The following is a 19143-nucleotide window of genomic DNA, read 5'->3' as shown; positions in this document are numbered from 1 at the left end:
GAATGTGTGTGTGCGAGTGTGAGTGTGTGCGTGTGTGTGTGTGTCCGCGCGCGCGCGCGCTCATGGCAGGAGGAGTGGCGGTGAAGACACGAAGGGTAGTTGGAAAACCCCTTCTCTTTTTGCGCACTCCCAGGGCAGCAACCCCGAGCCCGGAATGAGAAGGGAACGTGAGGGCAGGCACAGAGGTCGTCGCCTTGACTAATGTGAAGCGACCGACCCGCTAGCAGAGACTTTTCTCCTTGGCAGCCAACAACCTGCAGCGGGAAAGGCGGGCGGGGGAGGAAACCCCGAGGAGGCGCTCCTGGCCGCCTCTTTGCTGAGATAGCAGGAGCGGCAGCCTGCGGAGCCACGAGCGCAGCGTCACCGAGCTGGTGCGGGTGCAGGGGCGCTCGGGGAGGCGCAGAGGCCCGGCGGCGCTGGTGCGGCGGAGTCTCCCGCGCTGCAGGACGCCGCGCCGCCCGAGCGCCACGGGCCGGTCCGGCCACGGGAGGAGCCGGCGGCCGCGCGCTGCTCTGCGCCGTGCCTCGAGCACCTTCCTGGCGCACAGCGGGCGACAGAAAGAACCCAGAGGGCTCGGCCTGTTGTCCCGTTCTCTAAAAACAGCCTGTGCGGGAGCCGAGAGAAGGCGACCATTTCAGTTCTCCGCCGGACTGGGATTTTTCTTCTCACAATTTGCGGGAGCCCGAGTAGAGGTCAGAGGGGCAGGCGAGGATCTCAGAAAGGGGCCGAGGGCTGTGAACACGGTCGTCCCCCGCCCCCGTTGCTGGAAAATCTCCTTGACATTTTTCACACTTTGAAGCAGCTGCAGCTGGTGTCGTCGGAAAAGGGGGTGGGAAAAAAGAGAGGGGGCGGGGAGAACAGGGAGACACAGCCAAGAGCCACGAGCAGCGCCTCCTCGCCTGCCAATCCTGGCACCTGTGCACAGAGCCACTGCACCGAGGAAGACCCCACTCCCGGCGAACCCCGGGCTTGAAGCCACGGACACAGCCTCTGGGCAGCGGGTTCTCGCCGGAGGGACCTGCAGCCGCCCACTCAGGCCACTGCCGTTGCCTGCAGCCCTGGGAGCGCACGGCCCCTCTGAACCGCCCGCTGCGCCTGGGTCCCCGGGGATCCTCGCAGCAGAGGCACGGCAGTGTGCAGGGGGTGTTACAGAGTTGGGTGCAAGATTCGCCTTTTCTGCTCGTCTCTTCTCTGCCCAGGATTTATTGTGTGTGGAGCCTTCTGGGGGTGGGGAGAGAGCTGCGCCTCCGCCACCGCCACCACCGCCGCCGCCGCCGCGGCTGCTGCGGTCGCTAGCGCGGCGCGCAGGGCAGGCGGAAGCTGGGGAGTGGATGCGCTCTTGCCTCCCCCGCCAGCGCCTCGGGCTTCCCCCTCGGCCGCTTCCCGCCGGAACCTCTCCAGGCGTCCACCTGAAGGGCACCGGCATCATGGTCTAACGTGGTACCTGCCTGGAATTCCCTCTTTCTCCTTCTCTTCTCCTCCTTAACCCCTCCTCTCCTCCGAGGACCCTCGTGCCCACTCCACTGCGGACCCCCGAATACTTTAAGGAATAATCCTTGGCAGCTGCACGATTCACTCTCTCCGGAACCTCATGGGCAGTTTCTCCCGCCGGCGATGTGAGTAGGACACTATTGCTCCGTGGTCAAGGGGGTTGCGGGGGCCCCGCAGATTGCGGCCGCGGCGACAGTGAGCGCCCGAGGTGTGGGACCGAGGCGGCTGGCGCGGGGCGGGGGTGGGAAGACCCGAGCCTTCAGCGCTCTCCGGGAGCTGCTCGCGCGGTAGCCCGCGGAGGCGGCGGGGATGTGGTAGGTTGCCGGGCTTTTGGAATGGACTGCTAGCTGTTCGGGTGCAGGGGAGTACCCAGTGGCCTGGGCTGGTGAGAGACTTGAAAGGGTTACATATTGCGAAAAGGAAAGGTAAAGAGCGAGTTTTGGGCACTGGTGCTGGGACCATTGGTTGAGCTGAGGTTGATCATAGCTTTTTATTATTTCGGGCATCTCCAGTCAGCTTTTTCCCGGAGGTGTCTGAAGGATGAAGCGCTCCTTTGATCCTCCCTCTCTCTCTCTCATACACACACACACACACACACACACACACACACACACACACACACACACACACTTGTGGCAGGTCGCATTTGTTCCTTTATCTTGGGAGCTGTCGTTTTACCGTTTGATGTCTATTTGTTTGAAGAATACAATTAGAAGATCTTTCGGCCATTGGAGATTGAAGGGAAAGGGTGGGGTTGGGGGTGGGAGAGATGGAGAGGAAGAAGGAGTATGACAGATTGGAGGACGGAAAGAAGTAGGGGAGCGATGGAGTGAAAGCTTACCCTCTGGGAGTCAGGGAAAGCGATTCCTTCTTCGCCCTAAGCTAGACAACTCCTGTCCACACATCTCCTTTGTGTTGCACGGCGAAGCTGGTGAACATGCACTACTCCCAATCCCAGTGCTGGGCCCCCTTCAGCATCTTGCATCCTCCTCTTAGAGTCATTAAGGATGCAGGACTAGTTTCGGATCCTACGTGGAAAGAGGGAGGGAAGTACATTAACATTACCGTAACCATGGCACCTTAGCTCACGGACAATTAAATTGGCTCCCGAAGGTCTCCTGTCTTACTGTTTGCAGAGTCAAGAATGAGGGTGAGGAGATGGGGGTTGCACAGAATGCCTTTAAAAATAGTGTGACTTAATTATAACAGAGATGGCTGCAAAATTGCTTCATTATACTACTTCTTGGCCATTAGGGCTGAATAAAGGACCTGCCTCCGCCCTCTCCCTCTCTCCTCTTCACCAAGTCACAAAGCAAGCGGGCTGGGCGAGAGGGCGCAGCGCCAGGCGGAGAAGGGAAGGGGTCACTTTCACAACTCCCGGGAATCGGCTTCAGAAAGAAACCATCTGCGACTCCCACGTCTCCCACTTTCATTTCAAAGTTCTCCTTCAAAAGAAATTAGAAAACGTGGGGAGGGGTGCGGTCAGGAAGAGGTAAAGGTCTCCCACCTGCGTTTTCCGATTACTTTCCCAATGCACTTCCAACACATCGAATTTACCTGCAGTGGTTAACTGGGTCACCACGTAAATATGTGTACCTGTTTACACTGAAATGTAGCGCTCTTGGTAGATGAAAAGCAATTTGTTTGTAAGCATATTTTAACCTGGCCAAAATTTCTAAGCACAATAGAGATTTTATAGCGGGGGCGAGAAGAGTGCATTCCAGCGAAAGCAGGACACGTGATCTCCAACGCGAGAGATACAGTATTAGGAACCCGATTTTCTTTGTTCCAGGCTGAGCCTATGACATGCTCAGCATCCCTGTTGCTTAAGTCCTTCTGTAAGAGGGAAAAATAATAAAGTTGACGGGGGCGAGAACAGAATGTGGAGAAGTACAGGAAGATACCTGTAAGGGGTCTGAACCTTCTGCCTCATCGCCCACCTTTCCTCTTTTACAGCCCACATCCCACCCCCACCCCTCTCCCCAGCCAGCTCCCAATTTGAAAGTGAGGCATTCCTTCCGGGAGGGAGACGTGGCGGAAAAGTTCTCCAGCCCCTGCACACGTGGGTTCTCTAGCGCCTCAGAACCTGCTGCGTTTCGCAACAGATTCCGCCACCTCCCCAGTCCTGGTGTCACGCCTCCATCCAGGCGTCTTGAACTGACTTCACAGAACCACCACGAGATTTTATGCAAAAGACAGAACAGAAGAGTCAAATCCCTGTTTCTGGGGAACTACTGATCGCACCGGGAAAGAATGAGCAAGTAGGGATGTAGGAATGATGTGATTTTCCCTAAAAAATAAGTCAGATGACTGAAGAATATTGAGGGTGATGGTCCAGACGTTTGCGTTTAGACTCCCGGGGAGTGTATCAGGCCAGTGGAATGTCCTGAGGTGTGACTGTTTATTAATTTAATGGAGGTAGAACTTGTTCTAGACCCACCATTTAACTAGAGTTACCTCACTTGAAGATTCCTTATTTCATTTTTCACTCCATGTTTTATAAGCCATCTTAATGGGCTGAAGTTTTTATGTGCGCTATTTCCGTCCTGTGCTGCATTGCATCATACTAATATGTGGTGTAAGGAAAGCAGAGTCAATTTTCATGACATATTATGAAGTGAGAGTTCTTTATGCATTTTTAAAAATACTTAACTGTCCAAGAAAAGATGTGTACTTACCATGGCAACCCTTACATCTCCCATCACGTGTGCCTGCACATATGCAGCTTCAGAATTAGAAACCACTTCTTAAAGAAATAAACCTGTTTCAGTTACAGTAGCCATGTTTTATTCCAAATTTTAGTGCTGCTTTAGGCTAGCATTAAAATTTTCTCAATTAAAATCTCGTTCCACTTTTGTTTGTAAGCTTTTAATTTTTCTGCTCCCTCTATAAAATGCAGAACATAGCTTAAAATGTTTTTGTGTGTCTGCATTTTTATGTGCTTTGGATTTTTTTTTAATTCTGAAGATATAAATTAATGTCACTCTGAATTTTTATCATTTAAGAAATCATTAAATAATTGTTATCCACAGGGAGTTATTTCCCAGGAATATTTCTTGGATCTCTCTCATTACATGGTAATACTCGATATAAAAACCTAGTCTCTTTAAAAATGACTTAAAATGTCCACTTTTTAAAACAACTGAAAATTTGAAGATAAGTTTTCATCGATGTGTCAAAATTACACCTATTTTTTCTGTAATTTTATCTTCTGATGACTGTTGCCTCGATTTAAGGATGGCTCCCACATTCCATGATATTATAACTTCATTCCATACCCAATTTAACAGACTACACAAAGAGTAACCAACTATTAATAAATTGCCATCTGAGTTATTTCTAGATTCTTGTTACATTTTCTTCCTTCCCATAAATTATGTCATACTTTTTGGAAAATTCTTCATTTAGAGAATATATGCTATTCATTGAGTATAACGATTATAACTATCACATCATCAATAAAAAAACATTACTTGTAGTATTTTGTTCTCTCCAGTAACAATGGCTGCTTTGTAGAGTATCATCCACATTTGTTTTTGGTGAGTCTACTCCGTCACATGAACTTGCAGGATGGCTTTTGGGGGAACCGTTAATTCGTATCTGCTGCACAGAACAGACCTTTAGTTTGCGCCAAGCCAGCTGGCCATTAAGTGATTCATATCTTCAAAAAAAGACATACTGAAAATGACTCTAGGATCTTCTGAGAACTGTGACATTTTCACTTTGAAGCTCTTTACTACATCAGTATTCAGTGGAGGGTTTTTTAAAGCCTCAGGATTAAAATTTTGAATTTTAATATTAAAATGGTGATTTGACTGTATAGTATAGTTACTAAATTCTACGCTAAGAGACTGCAAAGTCACAAAGGAGATGCATAGATGGTAGGTTCTGTGTATGTGTTAAAACAGAGACTCATGAATTGTCAATGAAAACTCAGATTTAAAAGTGGAACTGTAAATCAGCAATGTTTGGATGATCATGGCCACAGATCAATAATATTTTTCCTTTAAGACATGTTTAGCCATGTTTTGTGAATCAGATTTAAATTATTAAGAATATTCAAGTTTTTATAGAAAATACACTAGTGAATTTTCCTGAGGTAGTGATAGAGGATTAAGAAAACCATAGGGCCTCCCAGAATTAACCTGAGTTCTTAGTAATATAAATCAGCCTCTTTTAATGCTCTAAAATAGAAGTAGTAATAATTGCTAATTTATCCTTCTAGTACATAGCAAATAATAAGACAAAGTGGTACATCTTAGAAAAGTGCAACATGAACGTTTTGGTACAAATCAGGTTTTCCACAGTAATGTGTGTCTGTGTGTATATGGTTGTATATAGTGAGAGCATAGTATGTTTTTAAGGTATGCCTTTAAAATAGTTAAATACATTTATTTCCTGCCTTGGAATGAAGTGGTTATGCTTATAATTCAGGAGCTTTTTTGGTCAGGAACCATTCTTTGTCATCTTGTTTTCCTTATCATAGTGCATGAACTGTAATCATAATTCTAGTAACAGCTGCCAGTTCCTAAACACCTGCCATGAGTCAGGGGCTCACAAAATAATACAAAATAATCCTGTAGGAAGCATTTTTCTCATCATTTGAAAGATTAGAAAATTTAGGTTCAGAGACAGAAGTGATAAGTCCATGTCACATAGTGAGAAAGTGATGATTTAAACCCAGATTTGGTTCCTGTACCTTTTTCTCCTACTGCACCTTCTCCTTCAGAGGCAAAAATTGATGCTTTCTAAGTGACTGAATTCTGTAGATGATTGAATTATTTCCTAATGAATAAAGTAAACTTAGTATTTTGAAACAGCTTTTCAAGGTGATCTACATATTTGGCAATAATGCACCGTATTGCTTTTTTGACTACCATTTAATATTGGTACCGAAGATCCTGCTGCTTATCTTCATGGCAGGATTAATTCATGATAGAAGCATTTAATAAGCTGTTAGAATCTGTCATATAAACATACATTAAGGAAGTTTTCAATAAAGCAAGTGTTGGGTCAATAGCTGTCATGTCTTCTTTGAAACTATGATGATATATTTAATATATAAACCTCTGGAGAGATATCATATATGCTATTTAAATTATTAACCAAATAAAAATTATAATTTGTCATCCAATGACACATGGAAACATTATTAAATAAATATAATAATCCAGAGGATTTCCTGCATACGTGTACTTTCCTTATATTGTTTACTGCTTGATCAATTACGTAGACTCTCTATACAAAAATCTTATTTTACTTTAATAAACAGGAATACAATAGTAGTTACCAGAGATGAAATATTGAAATTTATATTAGCATTGACATGATCTGTTTAAATATTTTAACAATAGAGTAGATGCTTACATTGTTTAAAGAATTCATTTACTGGCTTCTTAAAAATGTGGTTTCTTCAGTTGTACCAGGGTGTTTTTGCTCTACATGAAGTTCAGAAAGTTTAAGAGCATGTTTTTACATCAGGAGATAGTGACACCAGGCCCAAGGTGGTAGCATAACAAATTTGTTAAGAAGAAGGGATACATGTGTAAGTAAATGTGTGTGTGTGTGTGTGTCTATGTGTCTGTGTGTGTGTGTGTGTTCAGATGGAGAGAATTAAATTGTGTGCTATTCAAGAGATAAACTAGTATGAGAACAAGTGAGAAGTTATAGGTTTCAATTATACGAAAGAGGTGTGTGACCTGAAAAATACTAATAATGTAAGTACCATCATTATGAGATTTTTCACAGGGAGAAAGAGAAGGAGGTGGTGCTGGGGAATACAGGGATGCAGAGGAAAACAGTGTTAGAGAGCTGTTTCACGTAATTCACCAAGAAAAAGAAATACATAGGCTTTTATGCTATTATCATGTTGAAAGAGAGAGAGATACATTTGTGTAGTGGCAAAACATTTTATAAATGGCTGTCGGCATTGTCAAATTATTTGTAATTATTGGTAATGGAAGGAAAGGCAAGAAATGAACCTTACTGAGATAGTGCCTAAATGCTATGAAGACATGTGTTGCACTAAAAAAGGTGAGTGATGGACACAAAGCTAAAATGTATCAGTTGAATTTGAAGAATTAATGTGACACAAATGGTGTAATGAAAGTAATTTAAAAGTGCAAATCATTAGACTTCTTGGGAATCGACTGCTTAAGTGTTCTGCACCCAACACATTCACCATTGTGTTTCTGACCACGAGTAGGCATCTGACAGAGTCACCTAGGATGGAGGTGTACCTCAGACCACATGTTCTGAGCACTGATATCACATTGAGTACTTACTCCAGTGTTATTCTGAGTCAGTGTAATTCAAGACATGGAAAAAATTTTCTTCCCTACTTCAAGTGTGATTAGTTTCATAAGATAATTATAAAAGCTATTGTAATTAAGCCAAATACCTATTTAAACTTCGAGTGATTGTTAAGTATTAGCAATGTCCTTAGGGTGATACCATATTGTTGAACACTGGGCATACCACACACATACACTCACAGCTGCAGTTGCTCTGTTTTATAATACGCACTCTCACATAGCTGTAACCTTACTACTTCATGAGTTCACAACACCTCAGAGATGGAAAGGACTTTAGAGGGTCTTATTTTACAAAAGAGGAAAGTAAGCCCAGACAAGTTTGCTTTCTTGTTCCAGATCACACATTCGTTAGTGAGAGAACATAAATAGAACCAGATATCCTGGCTCCCAGCCTCTGCCCAGAAGACCACACCTTTGGAACTACAGGAGTTTTTTACACCTGAGAAAAGGGAAATAGGGAGAAGAAACTTAATCCAATAAATTCAGTTAATGAAGCCAGCCAATATAATGACTCACCCCAAATATATTTCTTTCTCATTTCATTTTAGCCTTGAATTTTGGCCTGAGTGTTTATTTGACCTAGGTTTTTTGGACAATTGCCTTATCTTTCCTCTTTGATTTGACTGTCTAGGCAGTTTAATTCTATAAATTTAACATCTATTCATTATTATATTTTAAAGAGATACCTGTAAGAAATATGGAATTAATTACAGTAATATTAACGCATTCTAAATTTTGATACTGTATCCTTTTTAATGAAGATTAAAATATTCTTTTAAATTATTGATCTATTTAGTATAATGCCAACTCAATTAATATTAGATCGTGGGGAAATAGTCAATTCATTTTAAATAAATAAATTGTATTCTAGATTTGCTAATCTCATTAAGGATTAATCAGTGAATTTTCTTAACAAAAACCAAGAATGATTTAAAGTGAGGTTAGGTCTTTCTATAAAATATTGTCTTGAATATTGATTAGAAAAACATTTTAATCAGGAGAATAAAAGCAATACAGTTGGAATTTTTAAAAAATACTAATTTCTATTAATTTTTTGCATTACAAAGTTACATTTTGAAGGGTTCTTTGAAATAATAAGTTCCCTCTTACTGCTAAATATCTGTTTATTTATTTCTCATGTTATGACTTTAAAGAAAGAAGGTCTCTGTTCTTCCATGAGACAAATTTGAAATAAGTCTTTCTTACTTAATGTTTTCTCTAACGCTAAAATTCTGACTTCACTTTATCTAGAAGCTTCAGTTACTGGGAAACTTAAGGCAAAATGTTTTCTAACCTACTGCCAAAACATGTTAGCAAGAATTATAAAATGTTTTTGAAGTTATGATGTACAACTCTTAAAATATGTATTTGGTTTATAAATAATGGCATATAGAAATACCTACAAACAAAAGTGTTTAACAAGCCATACCTACACAGTCACATCTAATAACCCTTTTTAGAAGACAAATTAACACTTCTTAGTATAGCAATGATGTTTAAAATCAAAGAAAAAGCATGGTGACTAAATTAGTGCATTACATATCAGCCCATTAGCTATGCTTTTCATTTGTAGAATGGCTGTTATTCATGCCAGCTTTCAGTGTGCTGTTCTGGCACTCGTGGGTGGGATAGAACGGAACATATTTCTGTATCTGTGAATATAATCCCACACACCATTTTACATGACAAAATCTGAGTGTCCTAAGACTAGGTGTTAAAAGATAAGATGTCAGCCTTTACTGGTCCAGGGTTTGAATTACCTTCATAATAATACTTGTTTTATCTTTCATAATATCTAATGCTATTGAAAGAGATGTAATTTAGACATAGGCTATAAGGAGGAAGGGTGTTTTGTGTTTGCTTCCTTGCTTCCTTGCTTATTTTCTTGCTTGCTTACTTTTTTGACCTCGGCGTTACTAAGGTTCGCTTCCTGCAGATGAAAAGCAAGCTGCTGAAACTCAAGCAGAGTAAATAACAAAATGGAATATAAACAAGGGGGGGGGGGGGAGGTGATGTATTTTTGTACTTTGGTACATGAAGAAATATGCTAGAACTGCAATGCATGTTTATTTTCTATATAAAGCTTATTAATAATAAATATATAGATTAACAGGATCACATTTTACTTTGTGATGGTACATGCTCACTTATGGAAATATATTAGAAAATCTAGGAAGATGATGAGTAATTGAGAATGCGTTTATCTTAAAGTCTAAAATGTACTGGTGAGTGAGAAAGTTAGAGCAAGGTTTGTATAAACAATATTTAATGTCTGTTTTTCCTAAATATGTTTGTCACACTCTTAGTCGTAAGTACACTCTCTGTGTATCCATCCCGTCCTAAATACACTCCCTGAGCCATACCTACACAGTCACTATGTTTCTGGAGCAGTTGGCAAAGTATGTATCTTCTCTACTATTTATTAATTAGCATAAATTCAGCCCTAAATACATGGTGCAGTGGCAACTGCTAACGGAATAACATGTCGGTCTTTGTAGTAAGTCTTGGGATGCACTTTTCACTTACTCTTTTTGGCTCTGCAGGTGACCAGGACAGCCCTAAACCTCAAGGGTACATGTCTTCTTTAAATGTGTAAAGTTATCCATAATGTTTAGAACGGAATATATTCTTACCCTACTTCCCCTTTTTCCAGGTAGAATTTCTTTGTATGATAATGTGTGGAAAATAGACAGGGATGCAGAAGAAAGAAAGTCGAATTAGGATTCTGGGAATATGGATGAATATTTTCTTGTCTTAAATGTCATTTAATGTTTTTAATATTACTAGGGATGGATAAAATAATATATTTTTGGCATAAAACTAGAACATTTTATTGAGAGTCAAGAATTATAGTCTGATGGGCTTACATTACAAAAAGTAATACAGTACCTTCTAGGATTTGCACTGAAAAGGAAGGCAACAAGAAACTGTGATGATACTTGAAAGATTTTACTCTGTCTTCTGGGACAAGTGAGAAATTTACCCTTAAGTTGAGTAAAGATCACTGTTATGTTGGCACATTCTTTTCAGAGTACTTAGTTAAATGAAAAATATACAGCCTATGAATATGGTTTAATGACACTTTAGAGTTCTTTGGTTACTTTTTTCTTAAAGATCAAACCTTTAAATTGTATGATTTGTGTGGTCACCCAAGATCACTTTAATTTGGTCATTTCAGGATGCTTCAAAATGTGAATATGCATCATTCTCAGCATTGTTAAGTAATTGTTTAAACGGGCTGTCTCCAAAACCAGCACACTATACCAGTGGCTGACTTGATTTTTATATCCTTAGCAAACTACCTCACAGCATAGTACAGAAAAAAATGCATATTGTGTGAATGAATACTTTGACTTATGCCTCCTAATGCCTCTGACTCCTGCAGCCTTTACTGTGGTTCCCCTGGATTTCTTCTTCTCTTTCCTTTTTTGAGAATTTCATGAGATTTAACTTCTCAGTCTCTCTTTGAAGTCAGGCTCGCATGTGACTTACTTTGACCAATGCAATAGGAGCTGAAATTGAGGAGTATCTCTTTGGAATGGGAGTATTTATGACCTAGAGCTATTTGCTGTTCCCGTGAGACAGCAATTACAGAAACATGTCATGATGGAGCCTCCATCAGCCTGGTCCTTGAACAACTAAATAAAATCATCCCTTTCAACATTTAACATGAGCAAGAATAAATGTGTTGTGTTAAGATTTGGGGGAGCTGTTTGTTACTAAAGATAACCTAGCCTTTCCTTCCTTTCAAGTTCATTGAGTGAAATTCTAGTGAAAGTCGAATCCTGAGTTGAGTCCAGTTCATGGTGTCAACAATGAAAGGGATGTTATATGAACATGCCTCTTGTTTAGATTTTAATAAAAAACTATTCTATTTTATGATTGATTACAATTATAATAATTAACAAAGCTGTATTTAAAAGATACAAAGATCAATCTACTTGAGAAAATTTGTTATCTGAAGCACTTTGATTTTCTCAATTTATAATTTCGTGTGCACACATGTCCTGATACACTCCTGAAATCTAAGAACTCTGCTACTTTCCTTGTACAGCATAGCAGGGCTCCACTGATTTGTGTCAAATAGAAGAAACCAGGGAGATACGTATTTTCTCATTCTGTAGCTTGTTGGGACAATATTTATAATGATAATAATCAAAACTCTACCATATCTACTAGAATCTGCAACATTTTGTCAGTTTAATAAATTTTACTCAATGCATTTATCCATTCATCCATTCTAAATATTTATTGTGCTGTTATTCTGTGCCATGTCCTGTTCTAGGCAAGGCTGATTACAAATGTGGCCCCTGTTTTCATGCTGCCTGTAGTCTAATGAGGTAGGCAGATATTAAACAAATAATTACTTTAGGAATATACAGTATCAAGTTATGATAAGAGCTGAGAAGGAAAATACCAAGGTACTGAGACTGCATATAATAGTGGTCTGAGGAAGAGAAGTCACATCTCTGATGAGCTGATATTTAGATAAGACATCTAAGATGTTAAGAGTTAGCCAAGCAGAGAGGAAGACAGAGAATTCCAGGCTGGGCAAATGGTGTGGGCAAATGGTGTAGGCAAAAACTCTAACTCAGAAGAAAGTGGTGCATTGAAGGGCAGTGTAATTGGAAAGAGGCCAGTGTGGCTGAGTATTAGGGAGCAGGGGGAAATTGGCATAATATGAGACAGACATGAATCAGACCTTCTCAGATTTTATTGGCTCGGTTAAGAATTTAAGATTTTTATTCTACATTCTGTGTGAAGTCATTAAACATTTTTAAAGAGAAGGGTGGTGTGAACTGATTGATATTTTCAAGTAATCACTTGGATTGTTTTGTTTGAAATGCATTAGACGAAGGTCAGAGAGGAAGTACGGGTTTGTAAATTAGGAGATGTTCACAGTAGGTTGCACGAGAGATAATGTAATTTGCGCTGGGATTCTGGCAATGGAAATGGAAGGAGGTGGATAGAACTGACGTATGGTTGTAGATCCTCTCGTATTCCTTGCTGAATTGATAGTGGGAGAGGGCTAGCGAGAAGAACTATGGTATCAAGGATTATTCCAAGATTTCTAACAGGAACAACTGGACACATGGAGATACAAATTATTGTCTGAAAAATCCTAGATTAGCTATTGAATAGCTAATCTATTCAAGTATAACTAGAACATTGACACTCATACTAAGGAAACTGAATAACTGGCTGACATATTGAAAATGAATGATTGAATCAGAGCATCAACTTCTCATAAAACTAAATATCACTATATATAAATACTGGAAAGGTAGTGAATACTTTTGTGGGGAAAATAATGCATCTCTTTTTAAGAAAAAAATGTTTTCAATAAGTGATAATTGGGTATGCATTAGAGTCACTCATTTTATATTGCTTTCTTGGTTTTCTTCTAATTATTCTCTGGCATGAAAAGAAAACATGAATGTGTATCCAGTCCCTCTGAATACTAATTTTTTCCGCCTCTTTCCCCTTTGCTTTAAAGTTTGGAAAGAACAATTTACTCCTTGTTCTTTTATATTTGGTTTCCTGAGAAGAAAGGCAGTTAACGATTGGTATAGTTTGTTTTAAGCAACCATTTAAGTACTTTGTACCCTCTTGTAGCCCTGTAATTACCTAGGTATCCATATTGTGGAATTCTCTGGGCAAGGCCACATACATTTACAAGTTCTCCCATATGTGGTCCCTTTCCTTGAGCCCTCTACCTTTATAATTTCCTGGTGCCAAATTTTGTCAACTAAGACACACAGTAAATTGTTGTCCCAAGAGTGCACTTGTAAATACAGTGATAATCTTTTACTTATGTACATATTATGAATACCTTATTAAGGAATGAGTTCAGCTGCAAGTAACCAACAATTTGTGGCTAACTGAGTAAAATATCATTTTATTCCTTTTTGCAGTTAGCCTTTGCAGTGGTAACTAAAAATCCTGAAACATTTCAGTGGCTTACAACCACAAACATTTATTTCTCACTCACAGATTTGTGGGCCAACAGCAGCTCTGTTTGGCTCTGTTCACTGGGTCTTCTCAGTGCAGCTTCCAGGCTGAAGGAGAAGCCCTTATCTGGGATGTGGTATTCTCCCAGTAGAGGGCAAGAGCTAGAGTCCAGACTGACCCACTCCAGTTCAATGAAAGCTTCTACTTACATATTGCATGTTTTATGTCCATTCACATTCCACTGGCCAAATCAAAGCATATAACCAAGCATGGCATTTCAAGAAAATAAATGGGAAAACATCCACCATGGTATCAAGGCTCAGGGATGCCATTAGGAACTCTGACTCTTTCCAAATCGCTGTCTGCGGCTTGGGTAGCATGCTTAGCATTTACACTCTAAACGAGTTTTCCCATCTTAACCCAGCTGCCTTCTGGTGGATTGGCACCAAAGATAATAGCAACAGAGGATAAAATCTGTGAGTTCTCCTGACTCTGTTCTTCGTTTTTCATTGTTTTCTTTCATCCTGGCCATCATGCAGATCCATTTAATCTAGTACTACTTGTGAATATATTTTTATTTTCTTTCTTCTTTGATTGAGTTGAGATATATTTTACAAATTTCTCAAACTACCTTGCTATACCCTGCTATTTCCCTAGCATAGCTATTTCCTTACCATGGGGCACTTGGAAAAAAATAACGTTCATCTTGAATTTTAGATTAATAGTAATTCAGTTTTAGCTTGGGGAAACCAAATTTCTTATCTTTTCAATCACTAAGGTTAGTTATGAAATAACATTTTATTTTTTAATGAAAATCCCTAAAGTCTGTGGAGTGATTTAGATGTTAAGAATAGATGTACTTTGGAAATGTCAAATAACTGATAGATAACTACCAGTTGATACAAAACTAGTCTGAAATTCCCTCTCATGTTCAAAACTGTATATATTTTCTTTTTATTCAGATCTACTTTATCTAAAACTTTAAATTATAACCATTATTTATTTCATGAACTGTATTTTCACAAAGAAAATTTTATTTTTTTCTCTTAACAAATGGAATCATCGAAATTGAACGTATCTGTCATTAAAATAAATTCTTCAAAAGTAGATATGTTAGATCATTCATGTTTAACCTTCTTTGGTGTTCTTTTGAAGCCACTTGGACTCCTGGTTTGAATGGTAGCACAATCACCACTAGATGAGTGATTTTCAAATGGTTTTGTAATTGAGGAACTTTTTTAATCAAGTGAAATTGTACAAAAACCTCCAATGCATAAAACAGAGACAAGTGGAATTTCTGTGTTTGAAAATCACTGTATTTTATATTCAAGAATGATTATGCCGAAATATAAGTATTTTATAGTTTCTCACCTTCTATTTTAACAGAAATGCACTTTACCCCCAATTGGGGAAATTTTAAGAAAATATAGGCATTTTTTATCTTCAGTTATAGATTACCAACAGAATTAAGATTTGAGCAAAGCCATTCGAATTGTCCGTCATATGATACAAACAGCATTGTATTAGCTCTTCCTTTTTTTTTCCCCTTCAATTGACAGAGGTTGATATCTGCACAGACTCCCAGAAGGTTTCACTTTATCACACAGATTATCAGTGTACATTCGAGGCCTCCCAGGACAGAAAGGTATTTGGGACTGCCAGTTCTTCCTCTTAATGAATATCGGAGGTGCTCAGCTAAATAAACAAAATGGTAGAGAAAATACACAACTATAGGCTAATCTGAGGCAGTTAAAAAGACTTACTCATTTTGCTGAATAGAGCTTATCAGGATGGCTTTGGTTTCTATACTCATCAGGGCTTGGGGTCACTTACTTCCCTCATCCGAAGTATCCTTTTGAGACCAGTTACAGTTTTTGTAGAAGTGAACGCCAGGCATATCAGCAAAAAAGAGCTTCAGAGGCAGAGGTGGACAGAGTGATTATTTCCTCAGAATTTCATTTCTCTATTATCCCAGAAATATTTGAGGGTATTTTGCAGGTCTTCTGTTTCAGAACACATGGAATTCTTATTACCTTTGTTGGCTAAACTATATTAATACTCTCTTGCCTTCTGCCATCCTGGCCTGGAAATTTTTATTTTATCAAATATCTGTCAAAATTATATTTTGCTGGCATCTGTTGTTTAGTGATACGTGTAATTGAATTGCAGTCAGAGCAAAAGTATGGGTTAAAATTTTTTTTTCTGTTACTTTCTTGCTGGGTAACCTTAGGAAAGTTATTTTTAATTCTCCACATCATAATTTACTCATCCTTGAAATGAGCATAATAATATTCATTTCATGTAAATGTTGTGATGATTAAATAATTTATGTAAGAAAAAGTATCTAGCACACTGTTGTCTTACTGATTGATACTTTGATTTGCCATGTCTTTTGGGAAAAGGCCAAAATCCATAGTTTTTCCTACAAGTCTCTCAAGTCTGGCTATTATCACATTTTAGCTACACTTCCTACGTGTCCAAAAATGTTGCCCTCTTTCAGTGCCTTGAAGAGGCCTGTTTCCTATAATGTTAGGGTCTTTACCTGTGCTCTTCTCATCCGCTGCTCTGTTCACCTGGTTGCCTCATAGTCTCCTTTCCTATTTCAGTGGAGTGATCACTTCCTGTGGAAAGCTTCTGGGATCAGATTCTCTTTTGGTGCTGTGCATGGAGCACAACGCTGCACTGAGTGTTCCGCATGTGTTTATTGAGTGTGAACTGCTCTACTGATCTACAGTTTTATCTTTCTGATCCTTGGAAATGTTTTATCTTGGGCATTTAAAAAAATCCTTCAAAATGAATTCATGTACAAATGGAAATAAAAGAGAAGAAAGAAGCTAACATTTATTAGAGACCGACTATCATTTCAGGAGCTCATCTAGGCATGCTATACATTTTTTCCTTATGTGATCCTCACCAAATCTGTAAGCAAATATGATTTTTAGGAAAGAAATATTATTATATTTATTATGTTACATATATTCGTTAAAAATCTTTGTGCCAAATTAAGAGGAGAAAGGGAAGCATGCACAATGATAGACAAAAAGAAAAAAATACTTTTCCTTTTGTTGAGAAGGTAGTTATAGGAAAGTTTTATTACCTAAGAAAAAGTTTATGTCATAGATATTGTAATCCTTTTTCTTCCCAAAGCTACATTTACCATTTACATAGATCAGGCTAACTGAAATATAAAGCTTTTGAAAAGATGATAAATAATCTATACCTTGCACATAATTTATATATTTGTAAATTAAGTCACTGTTATGAAAATAATTCCCACCACACATGGAAATACTCTTTTGCACCATAAACACAAAAAAAGAGAAGCTTTGAAGGAGCCTGCAGATGTCAAGAATGAGTTGTGGGCAATCACAGTAAACATTCTTAGAAGTGCAATATGTGATAAAACACTTGCAGCCAGTTAAATGAGGGCCACTGACCTTGTCAGAATGACACAGCCAGCCACGGGTGAATTCAGAAAGAACTCCATGAACTATTACCAAAATATATATATCCTTCTAAAATCTTTAATTGCAAACTGTTCCATTGTTTATCTTATGTATTTTACGAGATAATGCCTTTGGCTCCTTTATACCACAGAAATGGTGAATGCCAACTAAATAAAAATCTTTGCTTACAAAAATGATTCTTAAAATAGAAGGACTGGGTGCTTATCCAAATCTGTAGAGAACAGAGGGTTATTGTAGAATCAAATCTACTATTGTTAAAAAGCAGAGGTACTAAGAGCTAGTCTGACAGGCTTGCTGTCTCATTAGGTTACATGATAAACCAAAATTTCAAACTTTTAAATTAATTTCAAAATTAATTTAAATGTTAATCAATTTAAAATGTTGACCCACTTGAAGCATTTTTTAAAATTTCCTTCTCTATCCCTATATATAAGAATTTAATATTATTATAATTGGTTTTCCTGACTTTAGCCTCCCTTACCCATCTGTCCTATTAATCTTTGTGAAGGCCTTCCCTGCAAAATTAATTTTCCTTTTGGGAGACCTCCAATAATCTCCTACTGCTTGTAAACAAAAATTTCTATTTCTTGAAGCTCACAAGCTTTCAAACCTCGCTTACAATTTTCTCAAACTTATTCTATGCTCCTTCTCTTTATACAAACATTCCGCTCAGTTTAAGCTGACCTGAAGTCGCCAAAGAGACCTTGCAGACGCCTTCAGGGAGGAGGCATTGTGATGAAGTGGCTGAGAAGTCCCATGGATCTGTTTCTCTTTACCAGTCAGTTCAAAGCCTTGTGTGCCTGATGCGCCCTCTGTTCCCATCGGATCTTCAGTTTACCCCTCTGTAAAATGGGAACAATTGCAATAATAATTATAAGCGCCTTCAAAAGAGTGTTTTGAAAATTACATAGAGTAATAGATACAAAACAGCAAGTAAAGAGCCTTGCAATACTAATTGAGGTTTAATAATAAATGCTAGTCCTCATACCACTTAACTTTTTGAGTCCATACTTCCCCTAAAAGTACCAGTGAGTTGCCCAAGGTCACAGTGAGATATTTGTTTTGTTGTTTACAAAGAGAAAACGTGAAGGGAGACCATGTAGCATTTGTGGTCAGAAGCAAGGGCTTTAGCTTCAGCTGGTCTGGAACAGGCTCCAGCATTGCTTTCTTCCAGCCTTGAGACCACAGACATGTTAGTCTAAATCTGCCAAGTAATCCTGTTCTGATAGGGTGTGGGGGAGGATTCGATGAGCTAATGTATGGCATTACCCAAAATATCCCAGTAACTCTTAATAAAAGTTATTTATTTTTATTTTAATTGAAAAAATAAGTCTCTTCAGTTTAGTAAATGCCAATGTAGATTTTTTAATCAAACTATTAATTTTAAAGAGGCATGTTTAGCTAACTTTATTCTTGACATGTCTAGTGTTATTTAGGGCTTTGAGGGGCATTACATACATGCTTGTTCTTTATTTCTCACAAATCCTGTCCTTTGTCCATTACTCAGCAACAAAGTCAAAGATCCTAAGGAATCTCGTTTACTGTTAAACCTTGGAATTACTGTCTTCTGAATTCTGAGGACCAAAATAGAATCTAAGTGATTTTAATAACTTCTAACATGTTTATGCCCTTTTCACAACTGTATGCAAATAATGTCATTTGTAGGATGTGTTCTTTTCTTGCCTTTAATTTGTTTACCTGAAGAAATACATTGTACTTGTTTGAATACCTAGATGCCTATTGTCTGGGATATTTTAAGTATGTATATGTTGAAATATTATATAAAATCATAGAGTATTTTACTGATGGATAGAAAATGTCCTCCTTCTTTAATCACTTCTCTTTGATTATTGCTTATATTTCTTACTCGGACATCCAAATTTTTTTGTTTTTTTAAACATTTTTTGTTGAGTTATAGT

General features: G+C 38.9%; 1 protein-coding gene across 1 annotated transcript in view; it reads left to right on the top strand.

Annotated features, from left to right (window-relative positions):
- The first annotated feature begins 1253 nt into the window (after window positions 1–1253).
- The window catches only part of LRRC7 (leucine rich repeat containing 7), a 426756-nt gene continuing 408866 nt past the window's right edge, over window positions 1254–19143 (top strand). The window contains exon 1 of the mRNA XM_072975753.1: window positions 1254–1616. Coding sequence (XP_072831854.1) covers window positions 1615–1616 — 2 coding nt within the window. The 5' untranslated portion in view covers window positions 1254–1614. The remainder of the gene's footprint in view (window positions 1617–19143) is intronic.

The sequence above is a fragment of the Vicugna pacos genome, chromosome 13 (genome assembly GCF_048564905.1).
Source record: "Vicugna pacos chromosome 13, VicPac4, whole genome shotgun sequence".
Classification (NCBI taxonomy): Eukaryota; Metazoa; Chordata; class Mammalia; order Artiodactyla; family Camelidae; genus Vicugna; species Vicugna pacos.
Note: the sequence above shows the minus strand (reverse complement) of the source record. Positions and strands in the feature narration are given on the sequence as shown.